Source organism: Tripterygium wilfordii, chromosome 16 (genome assembly GCF_013401445.1).
Source record: "Tripterygium wilfordii isolate XIE 37 chromosome 16, ASM1340144v1, whole genome shotgun sequence".
In the NCBI taxonomy this organism is placed as follows: Eukaryota; Viridiplantae; Streptophyta; class Magnoliopsida; order Celastrales; family Celastraceae; genus Tripterygium; species Tripterygium wilfordii.
Window position 1 is genome coordinate 65086 of NC_052247.1, and position 19127 is coordinate 84212.

Sequence of the window (19127 nt, forward strand, 5' to 3'; positions counted from 1 at the left end):
TCCCGAGATGATCTTTGAGGTTGGGACGATCCCAGGTCGATCTTCGGGGACGGGTCGCTAAGGACGGGCTACGGGTCCCGAGTCGATCTCGGGACAGTCTTCGGGGTCAGGTCGGTCTCGGGGTGGGCTTAAGGTTGAGTCAATCCCGAGACGATCTTCAGGGTCAGGTCGATCTTTTGGGTCAGTTGGTGTCGGGGTTGGGCTTTTGGCTCGGGACGGGCTTCGAGGTTTGATGTGTCCCAGGACGATCTTCAGGGTCGAGTTGGTCCTAGGTTGGGCTTCGAGGCCTGGTCAGTCCAGAGCAAGGCTACGGGCCCAGGCTAGGCTTCTGGAAAGGGTCGAGCTTGGGTTGAATTTCAAGCACTAACTTTTTCTAAGAATCAAGAGCAGAGCTTCACGACATCTCGTATGGAGATCTCATATTGAATCAAATTTATCATCAAATTTATGTTTTTGTTTTAAGTTTTATATTTTATGTTTATATTTTTTTTTAAAATTTTCATAAATTTTGGAAGTTATACCAAACAGACTGTAATTCCTTTTTTACTTTCAAATTTGGTAAAATTACACTCACTGTTACACACCAGTTATTCAAAATTGAAATTCAAAAACTGTCTCCGTTTCAAAAAGGGGAAAAAAAGATTAATTCATCAATCTCTACGTTTCCGCCCAAAGCCACACAAAAAAATTTACCAGCTCTCTCTCTCTCACATCACCCCTCACTCTCACAGCGACAGAAATGGTGGAACCAACGCCTTCATCGTTACCGTCGCCGTCGTCTCCGAGCCCTAACCATCTCGTCCCACCAACTCTGTCTGCCGATCCTCCACCACCGCCATCACAGTCAGCAGGGGGGCCCATCCTCCCCTTCCCCAAGAGGCCGTCGTTTCGGGTTACCTCCGAGTTCGACAGTGACAGCTCCGTCTTCTTCCACAAAGTATCATGCAAGCTCTTCGATAGCCTCGCTAAGCTCAAGCTCTCCTTCCAGAACAACAACAAGGGAGAGGTTTCTGATCCCCAGCTCGTCTTCACCTCCAAGCACCTCTCCCTCCACTATGACCTTGAGGAACAGGACGCCCTCGTCAAGGCATCCTTCGATGTCGGTCCTAGGCTTCACTTTAAGGCAGCGCACGATGTCAAGGTCTCTCTACCATCTCTTTCTGCGCCTGCGTTTGACCATTTTTGCTATTTTTTTAATCCACGAGAAATGGATATAAAGAAGGGATTTCAGATTAGGCCATACGTACATATGTGATGCGGATTCTCAAGGTTCATTGAATTCATTATTGAAGTTTGCTTATACTTGTGTCATTTAGTGTAATCGGTTATTGGATGCTGGAAATTGTCGTTGCTTGTGAATTTTATCTTCCTTGCATCCCTCATTCAAGGAATCATTTAGATGGATTGCTCGAGTCACAGTAGGTTTTCGAGGTTCCAGAATGTTCAATCGATTCTACACCTTCATATGACTTTGATAATTTGTCACATTCAATTTATCTTCAGTATTAAAGAGCTTTTGAGATCATTGACATACTATACTTCTGTAATTAAACTAAGTTTCAGACTAGTTGGCTTGACTTGGTGCTTGAATCAAGCCTTAAGAAGCTTTTCCATGTTGGACCATTTATTTAGTCATTTGCCTTGGCAAATACATGCATATTGATATTTAGAATTTATCTCATGCTTCCTGAATATAAATTGTTTTGTTTAAGAGTGTTCATAAGCCTTTGTTCCCTCAATTACCATAAATTTTCTGTACTCGAGAAAGCTTTTGTGATCATTGACCTTGAAATTTTGTTATCAAATCAAGCTTGAGCTTTTGAGATTTGTTAGCTTGACTTGTACTTGAATCAAGCCTTATGACGCTTTATTCTGTGATGGTTGTTTGCCTTGGCAACAAAAGAAAGTCTTACTTCGAGAATATATGTCTTATTCATTCTTCAACTAATGTAATGCTTTTTAAGCATAATCTGTTGTGCTCTTCGATAATGCCTATCGTATTAATTTTAATTCTAATTTTACCTTTTCCTATCTTTTACTATCTTTTATCTCTTTTTTCACATGATCTCATAAATTGTTTTCAGGCCAACCAAGGTGAGGTGGCGATGGTTGCAAACCTTGCTGATCCTGGCTATGCACTCGAACTTTCGTCTCCCGTTCCATATATTGGCCTGGTGAGGACAATCTCGCCATGAACATCATTATAGAATGATGACGCAGACAAACAATATAACATTGTATATGTGTGCTGCCGTTATTAGTCTTCTAATGTTACTAGGACTAGGATGAAACATATGAATTGCCTTTTCAATATATCTTCAAATGCATTGTCATTCTCTTCTTTTGACTTGATTGTTGCCATGATGCCACAGCCAAAAGCAACCATCAAGTTCCCACTTGGCGAGGTTTCATTGGAGGAGAGAGAAGAGGAAGAAGTGAAGAGAGCATTGTCAATTAATGGGATTGTTAAAAGTCATATATTGAATGGGATTTGCACAGCTCAATACAGCGATGAAGATTTGAAATTAAGATACTGCTACAAGGTAGTTTCCTCAAGCATTGCATCTTCCTTTATATGTAAATTTGTTTACTTTCTCTCTAATTGATTTCTAGGCTGCCACATTTGTGGGACACAATTATCTAATCAGTGCAATACCAGGACTGCTAAGATGTGAAATCATTAGTGGTAACTTTGGCCCATTGGATCTCCATCCAGAAATTTCCCGTTGTCATCATGTTGGATGTGTGACTTTTCCGTGTTTGTTTTAAATGCGTTATTTTTCAAGATTTGGTGTTTACTGCTGAGTGTTTAAATTAACTGCAGGATGATGCAATATCTTTTATCCCTAGCATTTCACTACCTTCAAATTCTTTATCATTTGCATTAAAGCGTTGTTTCAGCCCTTCTGATAAGTTGAGGTTAGATCGTTCTCTCTCTCTCTCCCCACTCTACTTAAGCTTTCTTTGTTATGGCTTATGTATCTCTGCAGTCACCAGTTATCTTTATGATGTTTTAAATAATTTAATGGCAGTTACTGGTACAATTTTGATTCTGACAAGTGGAGTGCAGTCTACAAACATACATATGGCAAAGACTTCAAATTTAAGGCTGGTTATGATTCAGAGGTGCGACTCGGCTGGGCATCTCTTTGGGTAAGTGCTGGCTTCTCAAGTTTGCTATATCTTGTCGACTAAACCAATTGGCTGCAATTTTCTTGCCCCTATAAATATCAGTCTCATCATCATGTTTTGGAGATTGTGAAATTGTGCATGATTATTATGTATATAAACTTGCATTTTAGTTGCTTTTAGCAACAATGAACGAAGGTAGTGAGTCCCCATTCTCAAAAAATCTGCTAACATGCTGCATACATGTTTAAAAAAATTTCAGGCTCTTTCAACTTTTATCGTGCTTCATGCACTTAAGTTGCACTTAAGTGAGGAGAATTATGTTTAGGCCGTTATGTCATGAGTTTGTTATAACTTAACAGTTCCCTGATTTTAGGTTGGGGATGAAGGTGGCAAGGCAAAGACAGCTCCAATGAAGATGAAGGTACAGTTTATGCTTCAAGTGCCACAAGATGACATCACGTCATCTGCTTTAATGTTTCGTGTTAAGAAGAGGTGGGACATTTGAGTCCGAGAATGCTATAGCCTTGCTCTTCAACGTCACAGATTAATGTGGACTGGACTCTACGTGATAGGTAGCTTTCAAGCGTTGTGATTATGCGTATTGTTGTTATATACAGTGACATATGATGTTGTTACTAAGTAGCATCAAGTCAAGTATGTGATAATCTTGCTCATTTGTTTTTCTTTAATTTGATCACTTTCACGCACAGCCTCGTTCATCAGGCATGATTGTAAATGGCTCGTCAAATGCTTTGTTTGTTTACGCACCTACTAACTAGCGTTGATTTCTCTAGTCTCTGCAGGAGTTGGTTTGTCGTCCATTGGCCTGGGCTTGAAGGAGTTGTGACTTGGGCTGTGTGAGATGAGGCTACATCTAATAAGAAGATTAGCGGCAGATTCATGTCCACTAAATTTTTATATACCCGTTTATATATCAAGATTTAAAAAGCAGCATCAGTAAAAATAACACAAGATAATTTATCTTAATCTCACTTGCAAACAGATCAGCATCCACACAAGCAATCATAAGTCATACCAGATACAAATGGTGGGGATGGCATAGAAGCTTATTTGAAGAGATTACAATATTGATGGAAAAAGTGCAACAAGAACCCAAATGACACTGGTAATTAAATTTGATATAATAATCAAGTTAAAAGTAGTTCAAATTCTTCTTCTTCTTCTTCTTGTATGTACATTAATGTAACATTACTGGTCACTGCATTTGCTCAGCCTGCTTCGCTACTAAATCACTTGGAACACAGAAAAGGAAAAGTTGTTAATGGTGTGATCACAGTTGTTAGCAACAAGTGGCTTGATCTACTGTAGTAATTAGCACTGAAAAGTAGAAAACGTCTGAATCCTATATATATATATATATATCAAAATTCGATAACGTCCCTACAACTAGTTGGATGGATTACATGTTCTTACCTCCTGATTCCTGATGACACAGCTATCCAAGTAATTAACTTAGGATTTCTGGATGCAACTACATTAGGTTATCTCGATAAGACACAAATTTTCAATAAAACAAAGCGTGTGTATAGAATAATGTGATATTAATTTACAATGAGAGTATGTTTCTTCCTCTTCTTCTATTGTGCTCTTATTCTTCTTTTTGGATAAGTTTTTTGTTTTTTGTTTTTTTTTTTCTCTCTCTCAATCCTAATCGTATAAGAACTAAACCTAATAACCTGACAACACAATGATACTTGCATTATTCAAACAAGTAACTGAGTAAGTTGAGCTGAAGGAAATGAAAACAACCGTAGCAACTGAGTAAGTTGAGCTACCACAACAGAATCATTTTGTGCTCTGGCTTTCAAGATTCTGAACATCAAATTGAGACGTACTTGGATGCTCGCACTCTGCTTCACAATGACCTCTGTTTCCCTCTTGAGTTGCTCTCGCTTTGCCTCAATCTCCTCATACTTCTTCCTCACTTGACTATGCCCTTCTTTTATGCATTGTTGTTCCTCCCCAATCTCCACCATCTCCGCTCTTAGTTGCTCAATCGTAGCCTTTATTCTCCTCTTCAATTTCCTATTCTGCTCACAAAATTTCACGACTCCATAAAAATAAACACATAGAATCCCAATGCAAAATGTCAGAAATCCACATCCTAAACAAGTACTAATTATATGTCCACTTTGGGGTTCCAATTCCTGTTGATACATCAAATTACCCTCACGGCTACGGAAACCCTCACTACTACGGATTTCTTCCTCCCAAGCCCAACAAATGTGCAAAGCTCAACTCACCCACAACTTACCCAATCGATGTGAGACTTTTATGTTCATAACACTCATGCACTTGTGGGATGAGTTATGCCTGACCCAACAAGTGGATCATGCATGGGCCTATCAACTGAGCCTTAGCCCAAGTCACTAAGCCCATGAAAAGGCTTAATTAATTATTTAAAGGTGAGCTTGTCCTTATAAAGAAGGAACAATCCTCGCATCTTTCTGATGTGGGATCTTTAACACTCCCCGCACTTGCTGTTTAGGTTATGCCAACCCAAGAAGTGGAGTAGATTCATGTCCAACAAAACTAAATTTCTTCGATATCATGTCAGAAATCCACACCCGAACAACCATATTATATTATCCGCTTTGAGTTATCCGATTTTCGTGGATATATCGAGCTTGTACGGCTTTGTTCTTCCTTAACTCAGCTACTATAGGCCGAAGCCTAACTCACTGGGTCAAAATCCTGCTACCATGTGTCAAAACCCCAACTCACTAAGTTAAGAAAATGCCTTATTGTATGTAGGAGACTTTTATGTTCATAACACAGAATGCAATGCAGATGGTACACGACATCATTAAGTAGTGCTAGAGCATTAACAGTATAACACAGCTAAGACATTGTTATCAATACCGGGAGTCTCCTAGGCTTTCTTACTCCACAATGTCTCTTGCATTGAACCAGCGGAGTCCTCTGCTTTGCTAATGTTTTGCAAGACAAATCTGCCATCTGAGCTAACCAGAAATAATACAGCTTTATAGTTGCTTTTAGAAACGAGCCCTCCCCTATATATACATAGTGAAGTAGTCTTTATTAATTTTTTTTTAAAAAAAAAACACGAAATTTAACAAGAAAGAGACCGTCGTCTTCTTTGAAGACTCACACAACCACTGAAAACTTGGAAGTTAGAAAATCGCACGACTTGGGTGCGATTTGACTCGTTAAGGACAGCTGTGTGATACCCTATGGTGGAGGTTTCTTGTTGTTTAATAGACGAAATAGATGTTTTACAATTTTTTTTTCCTGGGATTGCTTAAAAAATTCAATCAGACCGAGTCATTATGGAATTTGGATAAGAGAATCAGAATATACCATGCAGTTTTCATACCATGAAATCGAAGTAAAGGATTCAGGATTGTTCAATGCAAATAAGAATCGAAAATAAAAGGTTGACTTGACAATCCTAAGGATAGTTCATATGAATTTACATCAAAGAAGTTCATTTTGTAAGATCTTGGAAGATAGAATAGCAAGCAACGAGAATTCAAACATCAATAGTGGTGTGATTAAGGAAGCTGCTTTTTTCCAGAAACATAACCGCACTTGAGAGTGAAGTATGGAGATTCTTTCAGGAAGCTTCCTTCAACAACAAGGCTATATCACATGCAAATGTACGTACTTTACAGAATCTGAGCAACTTCTATATGACATTCAAAATGGCAATAGGATCTCCGGTAGCGCACTTGATCTGTGCGGGAAATAGAGCCATCCGTTACTTTACAATGGGTAAGTGGCAACTGCTGATAATTGATGCAGTCTTATTTCAAATTCATTTGACGGCATAGATGGTGCACAAGCACATAATAACTTCTATCACTTCCTCAGGAAAATTAGATATTGCAACTACATAAGCAGAATATATCATCAGTAACTTTGGCAATCTCTTATAGAATGACAAAAAATTTAGGGAGGTGAGTCTCTGTGAATGGAATAACACATCATCCTACAATCAGCTAATATACTTGTTTAACAATGTAAAAGACACTTCACCAAGGACGTTTAAAGGTACAAATTGACAGGACATTCCACAGATGTCCTGTATAAAAGAAGGTGAACCAAGGAGATGCCCTGTATAAAAGAAGGTGAAAGAAACAGCTTTAGACCGCAAATTAGTTACATTGTAACACCAATCCTTTTATCGTAAAAAGAAGAAGCAGCAGCTAAGGCTAATCCTTTGTGCAAGGCCTAGATTTTGCAGTCAAATAGAGGCAATTCAAATGGCTCCAGGAAAGGCCAATACCAGTTGACCGAACACCTGCAAACAAAAGAACCTAATCACTCTAAGACCATCCACACAGAGGGTATATAAACCAGGTTGTGGATTTGATCGCCATATTTCTTGTCCAAGTACATGTCAACATTAGCATTTGGCAACACCGTAGTCTCTGTTCTAGGGACTTTTGTCTTATCAATGCATGTGATAAGCAGGGATATGCAGACTGACCACAAGTTTCAGAGAAACGGAGGAAATGAAACTGTAAGTCTGAAACTCTATGTGTAGCACTGGAACTTCCTGAACTGCACCTTTACAAGGCTGTAGCTCACAAGCCAGATCAACCAACACAGTAGATAAAACTCTAAAGTCAGCAGCTAGCTGAACACAACTCAACAACGTAAAACAATACAACCAGGAGAAGACAAAGAGTGAGTATAAGGCTCTGCAAGATAATAACTTCTATTCTCTGAACTGTTCTTACAAAGACATTAACAACTTCAGTACCAAGCTAACACAGCCAAAGTAAACGGCTACAAAACAACTTTCTAGAACAAGCTAACTTGGCACAAGCTTAGCCACATATTATAAAAATATAAACCATAAAGACCAGGCAAAAGTCTCTAACTAGACTAGTCAACAACTTAACAAGAAGTCAACATTATAAAAGTAACATAACTAAACTAAGTCTCTACTGTAACAAAAACACAACTTAGAAACATGTGAAAATGTATAATTCCAGGTAATTGCATAAGAACACCACAATCACTTATCCTCACACAAACAATTGTCCACTAACTCATAAGCCAATCAGCACATATCCAGTCCTTTTGTCCAATAACTCCTAAGCCAATCCGCACATATCCAATCAAAGGACAGCGACAAGAATCACGTCTTCTCCGTCTACATAAATTGATAAATATATAGCAGTTGCAACTGCAAAACTAATGCGGCATACTATCGTAAGTATAAGCAGCCAGTGAACTGAAAGTTAGGTATTGAACCAAGTAATCAACCAGCCTATAAACTCAAATTTTGAGGACAACCTGAAGAAAATGCCATGTAAACAATAACAAATGCATGAAATAACACAATAAGCATACATCTTCAGCACATTAAATAATAAATCATGGTTATAATTACATTAAGAAACCCGAGGGCAGAGGGTGTTAAAAGCGAACATGGCGCCCATCTAGATCTAACTACAAATAACCCTATTTTTTAGGGAAATGACCATAAACTGTACTAGCATTTAGCTCTACGCATGCTATTGACAGAAGATCCAATAAAAACGAAATTTCTCGGCATGAATGTTAAATCCTTTACCAGTATGTTAAAACAAATTGTGTAAAGCAACATAGAGGGTGCTGCAGGGGTGGCCTAATGTGGAGTTGGGGCTTGTCACTGTAAACGTGGATAGTGGATAACGTCTAATGAGGTGATATGATAGTGCTTAAACGCCAGAGTGTGAAAGACAAATATAAGAGAAGCTGAATCTGCCACTAAGAGTGCCATCAAGTGATAGCGGAAAAAATTAACTCCATATGAAGCACAGCCCAGAAGTAGGGATGCAACAGAAATTAAAGCAAGCAATCAATACATAACAACTAAAAATACACTATTGTCGTCCTAATAGCTTCAGAAAAAATAATCCCAATTGAAAAACAGTATAATCGGCAAAATAAAAATAGCAAAGAAGACGAAGATTTACGTGGTTTGGCTGTGTAGCCTACATCCACGAGAGCAGCAGCAGTCATGGAAGAAAACCAGATTTGAACAACAAGGCGGAGGTTTATTCAATTGCGTTGGGCTTGAGCACTCCACCATGATTCAGTGATTGTCGAGTCATTACAAACAAAATAATATATCCTACATCAAAATCATGCCATATTCCAACACCTATATCATGCTCAGAATATGATTAAAAAAAAAAAGTGAGATGGTAATAAAAATGTAAAAGATGTGTGGATGAACTCATCCTTTGTCTTAGCATACTCAAATCAACCAAAGTTTGCTCCTTGCTCTGCAACAGCACCAGTAATCTGGCAATAAGAGAGAAAGAAAGACAAAGTTAAATTACACGCTTGTGTGTATGCAAAGAGATTGGAATGGGCACATATATAAATGTGTAAACAAAAAAGAATTGGGGAAATGGAACATAAAGACTGAAACAACTTATGGATGCGCATGGACATGGTGTGCCCGATCACATGCTTATTCAACTCTCTCATATGTGCAATTCGCAATTTTAACCACCAAATCAGTCGTTGATAATGAACACCGTACGAATCCCCAAAGTAGCTTAAGAATTATCTCATTTTTTTACTGGGAAAAAGGATGAGACGGTGACCGTACTCATTCCACATCAATTTGAGCCATAGCTGTTGGAATTGGAAGTTCAAACTTAATATCCAACAATAGCTACTGCCCAAACCGTGAGTCCGTCAACCCAATCCCCAACCCCAGCAGACTACCACCAGCACAAGTGTCTGTGAAGCGCAAAGTTCAATCAATCCATGCAGAGGAAATGTGAGCAGATCTGTGTTCTGCAAGGGGCTCTTTTTGTTGATTTTGGAAAAATTTTCTCCTCCTTCAGTGACATGAGTGATGATGGATAAGGTGTTGTACTCTTCTCGCGCTTTCCAATTCTACCTTTTCAGCATCCAAAAGCATAAGTAGATATTCTGACGGTAGACAAAAAAAATTTTGTATGCATATATTTGTTAAGCTTGATGATTGTTCCGAAAACATACCTTGCAAGACACTGTGAGAGCAGAGAGGCAAGAAGAGTTGTAGCACGGGAAGAGTTGGAAATACCGAAATAGATAAAACATAGCGAACGACAAAAAGAAAGAGAATTGTTAGTGAAGTAAGGTTTTAGTAACATGTAATGTGGTTCTCTTTTGTATGCTGTTAGGGTCAACATTATTGTTGAAAGTTGACCATACTATATTTAGTAATGTTTCTTTATGTTTGAGTGGATGTGGACAGTCCCATTTTCCCCTGTAACGAAGCTTATCCTTTACTTGGAAAAGGGTTGCTGTAATACTTTATATATGCTGCTGCAATACAAAGTAAAAATAGTCTTGCTTGCTCTGGTTTTTCCTAGTCACGTTAACTTGAAAAGTGCTCTCTGATTGCTTATACAAGAAGCATCTGAGTTCTACAAATTGACAGTGGTATCGGAGCTTTTTTAAGTTCTTAATGGACCTGTGACGAAGATCGGAGATGTCGAGCAACTCTAGCCTACCAGCTCCACCAGTTTTCAAGGGAGAAGGGTATGATTTCTGGGTCGTACGGATGGAGGCACTTCTCAATGCTCATGATCTATGGAACTCTGTTGAAAAGGGTTATGAGCTAGTTGAACTTGCTGATGATGCCACCGTGGCTCAGATTAAGGCACAGAAGGACTCACAGACACGAAATTTTAAAGCACTGTCTTACATTCATGCTGCAGTCACGGAGGAAATTTTCTCAAGGATTATTGGCCTCAAGACAGCCAAGCAAGCCTGGGAACAATTGAAGGAGGAGTTTAAGGGCAGTGAAAGGGTAAGGTCTGTCAAACTTCTCACTCTCAAAAGAGAGTTTGAACTGCAGAGAATGAGGGAGAGTGAGTCTGTAAAGGAGTATTCTGATAAGTTGAGTAATCTGGTGAATCAAATGCGTTTGTATGGGGAGGATATTACTGACCAGAAGGTAGTAGAGAAGACGTTGATCAGTCTGCCAGAGAAATTTGAAGCAAAAGTCTCTGCCATTGAGGAGTCATATGATCTCACCAAGCTTACTGTGTCTGAGTTATGCAGTAAGCTACAAGCTCAAGAACAGAGGGCTTCATTGAGGAATGATGAGGTGACTGAAGGAGCATTTCAGACTAGGCATAAAGAGGGGAAGCAAGGTTCATCCTTCAAAGATAACAAGAAATACAATCAGGACAAATCAGGGAAGGGCAAGAGTGAAAATTCTGGTGATCAAACTCAGAAAAAGGGTAACTATCCTCCTTGTGGAACTTGTAGTAGGACCAATCATCTGGAGAAGGACTGCAGATACAAGGGCAAGTCTCCAGTTCAATGTTGGTTTTGTAAGAAAAATGGACATATTGAGAAAAATTGTAAATAGAAGCAGCAGTCTTCTGGGCAGTAATCTCAGCAGCAAGCAAATTTTTCTGATGATCATAAGCAACAAGGTAAGGATCATTTGTTCATGGCTCAACATACAACACAATTATCTACATCAAACTCGTGGATAATTGACAGTGGCTGTACAAGTCACATGGCCAAGGACATTGATTTGTTTACTTCTTTAGATAAGTCTGTGAAGACCAAGGTGAAGATTGGTAATGGTGATGTTGTAGTAGCTGAGGGAAAGGGGATAGTTGCTGTTAGCACTAAAAGAGGTACAAAGTTTATATCAGATGTTTTGTATATTCCTAGCTTACTCAACAATTTACTTAGTGTGCCTCAAATGATTAAGAAGAGGTATACTGTGTCCTTTAAGGACTTATGTTGCACTATTTATAATCCTGAAAATGTTGAGGTAGCTAAGCTTCCTATGTTTGGGAATAGTTTTTCCCTACAATGCTCACCTGCAATGCAAACCACTTGTGCTACAAAGGTTGAAGATACTTGGTTGTGGCACAAGAGGTATGGACATTTTAATTGTACTGCTTTGAAGTCAGCTATGGAGAAGGGCTTAGTGAGGGACTTGGCAGATATTAGTGATGTGAATGGGGTGTGTGAAGCTTGTCAACTTGGCAAGTTACATAGGAAGTCTTTTCTAGCAAACTCAGCATGGAGAGCCACTGAAAAGCTGGAACTGATACACACAGATGTGTGTGATCCTATGAGTGTTGATTCTTTCAGTCAAAATAGATATTTCATATTGTTCATTGATGACTTCACAAGGATGTGCTGGGTGTATTTCTTGAGCAGTAAGTCTCAAGTTTTCAGTGTCTTCAAGAAGTTTAAAGCACTTGTGGAGAATCAGTGTGGGCTGAAGATCAAGACTCTGAGATCTGACAATGGGAAAGAATATTCTTCTACAAACTTTCAGGAGTTTTGTGATGATGCAGGAATAGCTCATCAGTTCACTGTGAGCTACACTCCAGAGCAGAATGGGGTCTCTGAGAGAAAAAATAGAACTGTCATGGAGATGGCTAGATGCATGATTATGGAGAAGAAGCTGCCTAAAATATTCTGGGCTGAGGCAGTATATACATCTGTATATCTTCTTAATAGACTACCATCCAAGTCTGTTGAAGGTAAAACACCAATTGAAGCAAGTTATTGATTGCCTTGGCAGCTCAGAAGAGTTGGAAGATATTTCATTTGGACATTAAGTCAGCTTTTTTGAATGGAGTGCTGGAAGAAGAGATTTTTGTTGAGCAACCTCAGGGGTTTATTGTTCCAGGGAAGGAGGACTTGGTTTATAAGCTACACAAGGCTCTTTATGGGTTGAAACAGGCTCCTAGAGCCTGGTACAGCAGAATTGACACATACTTGCTGGTTCATGGTTTCAGGAGGAGTGTGAGTGAGCCTACACTGTATATCAAAAGTGGTGAGCAGTGGTTGGTGATCTCTTTATATGTGGATGATTTCTTTATTACAGGCAGTTGTCTTTCTGTTGTTCAATCCTTCAAGGATGAGATGAAAGTGGAATTTGAAATGTCTGACTTAGGAGAAATGTCATATTTCCTAGGTGTGGAGATCTCTCAAACTAATGGTGGCATCTTTCTATCTCAAAGAAAGTATGCACTAGACATGTTGAAGAAGTTTGGCATGGCTGGTTGTAAGGAGGTTGCTACACCTCTGGTGATGAATGCTAAGCTTTCTTTGGAAGATGGTGCTCAGGCTGCAGATGCATCATCTTATAGAAGTCTGGTGGGGAGTCTTTTATATTTGACTGCCACTAGACCCGACTTGATGTACCCTGCAAGTTTACTCTCCAGATTTATAAAGGCCCCTAGTCTTAATCATCATGGTGCTGCTAAAAGAGTACTTAGGTATTTAAAAGGCACTCTTGACTTTGGCTTGTGGTTTGAGAAGAATGAAAGGAGGACTCTAGTAGGGTATACTGACAGTGACTGGGCTGGGAGTGTTGATGATTGTAAGAGTACCTCAGGGTTTGTTTTCACTCTTGGCTCAAGTGCTTTCATGGAGTTCAAGAAAACAGGAAGTTGTAGCTCAGTCAACAGCTGAAGCAGAATATGTGGCTGCTGCTGGAGCTAATAATCAAGCAATCTGGCTTAGGAAAGTGCTGGATGATTTGGGGTTTGTATTGGGTAATGCTACTGAGCTGTATTGTGACAGTAAATCAGCTATAGCTATTGCTGAAAATCCAATACAACATGGAAGAACAAAGCACATGAAGGTGAAGTTTCATGCAATACGAGAAGCAGAGAAGGATGGTGAGGTGAAGCTTGTGTTTTGCAGGTCTGAAGACCAGCTTGCTGATATCTTTACCAAAGCTCTGCCCAAGTTCAAGTTTGAAATACTAAGGACAAGGTTAGGGCTTGTCAAGAAAAACCTTAAGGAGGAGTGTTAGTGAAGTAAGGTTTTACTAACATGTAATATGGTTCTCTTTTGTATGTTGTTAGGGTCAACATTATTGTTCAAAGTTGACCATACTATATTTAGTAATGTTCCTTTATGTTTGTGTGGATGTGGACATTCCCATTTTCCCATGTAAGGAAGCTTATCCTTTACTTGGAAAAGGGTTGTTGTAATACTTTATATAATATATGTTGTTGCAATACAAAGTAAAAATAGTCTTGCTTGCTCTGGTTTTTCCTAGTCACGTTAACTTGAAAAGTGCTCTCTGATTGCTTATACAAGAAGCATCTGAGTTCTACAAATTGACAAGAATAATACTAGCAGTGCCTGCTCCCTTTAAGATTTATAACCTTTTATTATTATTATTATTTTATTTTTAATAACGATAATAACACATCTAGCCATCTAGGAGTCGTCCATTTCTGGCATATATTCTTGTATGATAAACTACACTAACTTTAGGCAACAAACAAAGGAAGAAGAAGAAGAAAAGAAAGGAAGGAAGGAAGCAACCCTGCTGCTTGACATTTTCACACGGACCTATCGTTACTCACTCGTTTAGTCGTTTTCCTGCCTCGCTTCGCTTGCCTCCCACTCGTTTTGGAGTTTTTTTATAGACCAATAATTCGCGGAAACCACATTCCTGTCCTCCTACAGTCACTATCATTCCTCCAACGCAGACAAGGTGGGCGTTTGGCTGTGCGTTTGTACTGCGTTCAGTTGCAACACACCTCACAACACCACAGTTTTTTGTGACACGCCAAACAATTTTTGCGTTCCAACTCACCTCACAGCACCACACCTCACAGCACCTCACCACACCTCACAGCACTCCCAAACGCTTACAATGTATGTTGAATTGTCCTACGTAATCAAATTAGGTCAATTATTTTATTTTAGATTAATGTACAATATAAACATTAAGTGATTTTATATTAATATTATTAGTCATCTAATATAACCGTAATTTTGATACGCCAAACGCACCTCACAGCACCACACCGCACCGTACCACAGTGTTAAAAGTGATGCGCCAAACAGCTTTTTGCGTTCCAACTCACCTCATAGCACCACAGTTTTATAACTCACAGCACCACACCACACCTCACAGCACCTCACAGCATTCCCAAACAAGCCGGCTTTTTTATATAAAGAACCCAAAAACGTTTGCCTCCAACTAACACTTCTAAAACGACCGACCGGATGGTGTACTTTGCTTCGATATGAGCTCTGTTTCTTTCTTTCTTTGAGTTGCTCTCGCTCTCGTTGTTTCGCCATCGCCTTCTCTGAAGCATTTCTGTTCCTCACTGATCTCTGTCATCTCCCTGCTTTCTTTTCCAATTCAATTTCTTTTCTCAAACACACAAATTTTGAGGGGAAGAGTACTCTGTTAAATTCAACGCAAAACAAAACCCAGAAGCGGATTGTAAAAATACCCTCTTCCGGTGGTGCTACGATGAATTATATATACATTGGTCTGTTAACAACTGATGGGTCATGTTCATCCCCGATTCCCCATCTACGTCAAAACCTTTGATTCAAAGGAAAATTGAATCGGTAAACAAAGGCGGGCATAGAATCGGTGAAGGGCAGAGATGGTAGAGATCAATGAGGAATTGAAATGCAGTAGAGATGATGAAGAGATAATACAAGCAGAGCCTGAGCAACTCAAAAAGGAAACAGAGCTTCTATCAAGGCAGAGTGCCACCATCTCACTTAAGCGCGTCTAAATCTGAATCTTCTTCAGAATCTTAAAAGCAAGACCTGAAAGCAATTCTGATTGGGTGATTCAACTTGTAACGTCTCTCTGGTTAGTTTCATCTCCATCTCCTTTTACTCATCTTGCACTAAGTTGACTGGTTCTGTGCCATATTATGTTGTTGAATGTTTTGGTGGCTAAGAGAGTTTTGGAAAAAAAAATACCAGATGATGCTGGGAATTTGAAACAGAGGGAATGAAACAGATCTCCACCAGTTCTTATAGCATTGGCAGCCTATCAATTCTTCGAACCAGCACCAGATCCGGCAACCCAATTTAATGAAACCAGTGGCGGCTGCAGCGTTGGCTTGGCGGGCTGAAGTCGCGGGGGAGACACACTTAGGGCTGCAATTTAGCTTAGTTTTTCTTTCTGCTTTGGTGTGTTCTTTCTTTGTCTCTCTTATAATCAAAGGCAGAGATTCTGCATCAGTCCGACCTAGGCTCGGCTGCTCTTTTCACTGATCCATTCAAGTCTTCCTCGTAATCAAAACTTCCCATCTTAGAATTCTTTAGAGAAAAAAGGTAGAAAAGTTTGTATCTTTGATTGAAATTGTTTTGCTGATTATTAGTTTCAAGATTAACATCCGGATGCTTGTATTTTTGCGACAACGAGTTAGAATTAATGGGTTTCAAAATTAGTACTTTTTCTTTGCCAGAGAATTGTTATGACAAATTTTGTTGACCTTTGTGTCTTCATTTGGTAAATGTGATTCATTGTGAAATCATGGTGCAACTCTGCCAGCACTTCAACATTATATTCTACTTCATGCGAAAATGAAAATGAGTCTCAGGGAGATGCATCCTACTGAATAACATTATATAATTATATTGTTGATCATAAGCATTGCAAACATCTTTTTTGATAAATCAAGAGGGCATGCTTAGCTTATTAAATTATAAGCACTATAACTAAGCCTAGAGAGACTAGAAAAAAAGATATCTAATGAAACGATCGACATAATTGAGATCTCATTCAAAGAAAAAGATCTCAAATATCTAGAGTTTCTTTTTGTATTATATAGATGATCCAATCTGCAAGAACTAGGCTTCAGAATTGTCTAATCGTCTTTCTCCGAGAAAGACAGACGCGAAACATAAACATAATCAACTTAGTGACACCTATTTGAAGTTTAAGAGAAAAGGTTTATTTGTTATATGATTTTTTGCTTTTCGTGAAAAACACCAATTAATGTGCCGGATTCTATTCAATCAAATGAGATTGATCATGTTTTTCATCTCTTCTCAAGAACGATGTGGGCTATTTTTTGAAAAAATGTGCTCAATTTCATATGTGGCAATTCCGCCAAGATATCTTCGTTAGTTGGGGAAAGAGTTCGCATGAATCGGATTTTATGAGGGACAAATCAAGAGAGAATTGGATTTGGTTATACAATGTATGGTTGATAAACAATGATCGGTTTTTAAACAAGGTATAGAATGCATCGACAAATACCCACAAAATCTAGTTTCGTTCAAGTAAGGGATTCTAGCCACCAAGAATGAGAACAAATCTCAAGTTGTGAGAGAGAAACGTCTTGAACGAGACTGTGAAGAACCATGCGGAAACAATTGAAAGAGAAGTAAACTTATCTATCATTACTTTTTTTTAACATATCAAGCTCGAGGACAAACAGAGACGCCCAAATAGAAGAAAACGAAGGAAAGAAAGCACAATATTTTGACAGTACTGGTGGTTAGATTTTTAATTTCAGTTACTGTAGATGCTTCCCCTTGTTTACATCCAGTATTTTGCAGAAGAGAACTCTTCAATTCATTTGCTCATCCTGCTTTGCCAATAAATCACTAAAAACAAAAGAGAAACAAAGTACTGTTAATTGTGTAATAAGAGATATTAACCATTCCATAACCATAAGTGACCTGATTCAGTACTCCAATCAGCACTAGAATCCATCTTCATTATCCTTAAAAACCTCTAGAAAGGGCCATCAGCACCATGCATGCCCATTCGAAAGTCAAAAACTTTTCTCTCTCTCAATCATACGGTGAAGGATGCATCTTTTCAATTTTCTATATGTTGGTTATATAGCCCTAAAACTATTGTTTCTTCAGTAGAAGGAAGGAACAATAGTGATATTTATTTTTGGTCATGCCCACGTTTAAACATAAACAGAAACAAATAGAGTAAGAGGAGATCAGGGAAACGAAACGAACCGGAGAGAGTGAGTGAGTTGAGCAGCCAAATCAAAATCATTTAGAGATCTTGCTTTCATGATACCAGACATAAGACCTAAACGCTCTTGTATGCCAGCGTTCTGCTTTGATATGAGCTCTGTTTCCTTCCACAACTGCTCGCGCTCTGCTTCCATCTTCTCAAACTTGTCCCTCACTTGTCTCTGGCCCTCCCTAATGCACTTGTGTTCCTCACTGATCTCTGCCATCTCTTCCCTCAGTCGCTTAATTCCTGCCCTAATCTTCCCCGCCAATTTCCTATTCTGCAAAAAGAAAAAAAAAATCAAAATCAAAATCAAGATCAGTGTCAAAATCGAGCACTCCAACGTAAATCACAAATCGTAAATAATTGGGGCTCATACCGTATTTCTGGCGTTCTTCCTTAGGAGTCCAGAACGACTTCTGCGCACGAATCTTGAAGTCCTCTTGTTTGGAAGAAGATGCAGAGTCCTCCGGTTCATGATTCCATTGCAATCAGTGGCTAGTTTTTGGCGATTTGTCAAGCCGATATGACGATGATTCATGGTTCCTGACTTCCGGTTGCGAGAGGAGAGGTTTGAGGCTTCTGCTAAATTAAATTGAAGCAATAGCGAGCGTTGTAAGTTGTAACATACTTGTATATATATATAGTAAATAAATATATCGACATCATCCATGTGAATATGATACGTTTCCATAAAGTTTAGGGTTTAGCGGCTTTCGCACGAAAGTAGTTGGCTACTTGCCTTTGTTTTTTACAAATCGCGCGAACTCATAACCTTTTCTCGTGCGATGGACGGCGAAACTGACATTTTATTAAATGTCAGTTATGGTGGTTGCACGTCTTTTATGACTCTCGCGCGATGCCCAATATTTTTATTTTATTTTTATTTTGGTGTTTGTTGACTACAACTCTACAATCCTTCCTTGTTTGTCCCCCAAACAAGGCCAATAATTACTCAAATTTTCTTTTATTTATTCCTTAGTTTACTTCGTACGGTCCTTCCTGATTATGAGTTTTCTCCATCAACGTGGATTTGATTTCAGAGGGGGACCCATTCTCTCTAACTTCTTAAGAAAACTCCATATTATTTTAACAATTTTATTTTAAAAATTGATCAGTGTAGCTTTTGCAATAAATAAATTAAAATTTTGATAAGTGTAGCTTTTGCAAGATATTGGTATTTTTTATTATTATAAATCATGGTGTGCTTTACATATGAAAATGTGACCTAAAGTAGAGTTGAATTGTGGAACTTTAAAAGTTAAAAAAGTTT

The 19127-nt window shown here is 38.8% G+C and overlaps 4 protein-coding genes across 6 annotated transcripts; 2 read left to right on the forward strand and 2 right to left on the reverse strand.

The window, feature by feature from the left end:
- The first annotated feature begins 648 nt into the window (after positions 1-648).
- On the forward strand, positions 649-4119 carry LOC119980423 (outer envelope pore protein 37, chloroplastic). 3 transcript variants are annotated; one of them, XR_005463871.1, is made up of 7 exons: positions 649-1141; positions 2085-2174; positions 2373-2543; positions 2825-2919; positions 3033-3153; positions 3506-3704; positions 3927-4119. XR_005463871.1 is itself a non-coding variant. In XM_038823113.1 (6 exons), the coding sequence occupies exons 1-6, from the start codon at positions 740-742 to the stop codon at positions 3635-3637; spliced, it is 1011 nt and encodes a 336-aa protein (XP_038679041.1). In that variant the 5' UTR covers positions 649-739; the 3' UTR covers positions 3638-3904. The 3 variants fall into 3 exon arrangements, 1 of the variants encoding a protein (XP_038679041.1); XR_005463872.1 differs by having other exon boundaries at positions 3936-4119; XM_038823113.1 differs by lacking the exon at positions 3927-4119 and having other exon boundaries at positions 3506-3904.
- Positions 4120-4656: 537 nt separating this feature from the next.
- On the reverse strand, positions 4657-6224 carry LOC119980424. The gene is made up of 2 exons (XM_038823114.1): positions 6016-6224; positions 4657-5183 (listed from the first exon to the last, which is right to left on the reverse strand). The coding sequence occupies exons 1-2, from the start codon at positions 6109-6111 to the stop codon at positions 4857-4859; spliced, it is 423 nt and encodes a 140-aa protein (XP_038679042.1). The 5' UTR covers positions 6112-6224; the 3' UTR covers positions 4657-4856.
- Positions 6225-10603: 4379 nt separating this feature from the next.
- LOC119981203 lies at positions 10604-11491 on the forward strand. Its single transcript, XM_038824261.1, has one exon. The coding sequence runs from the start codon at positions 10604-10606 to the stop codon at positions 11489-11491; it is 888 nt and encodes a 295-aa protein (XP_038680189.1).
- A 5752-nt stretch (positions 11492-17243) lies between these two features.
- Positions 17244-18471, reverse strand: LOC119981132. Its single transcript, XM_038824158.1, has 3 exons — positions 18234-18471; positions 17854-18134; positions 17244-17484 (listed from the first exon to the last, which is right to left on the reverse strand). Exons 1-3 carry the CDS (start codon positions 18393-18395, stop codon positions 17448-17450), a joined length of 480 nt encoding a protein of 159 aa, XP_038680086.1. The 5' UTR covers positions 18396-18471; the 3' UTR covers positions 17244-17447.
- Between the last annotated feature and the right edge of the window lie 656 nt (positions 18472-19127).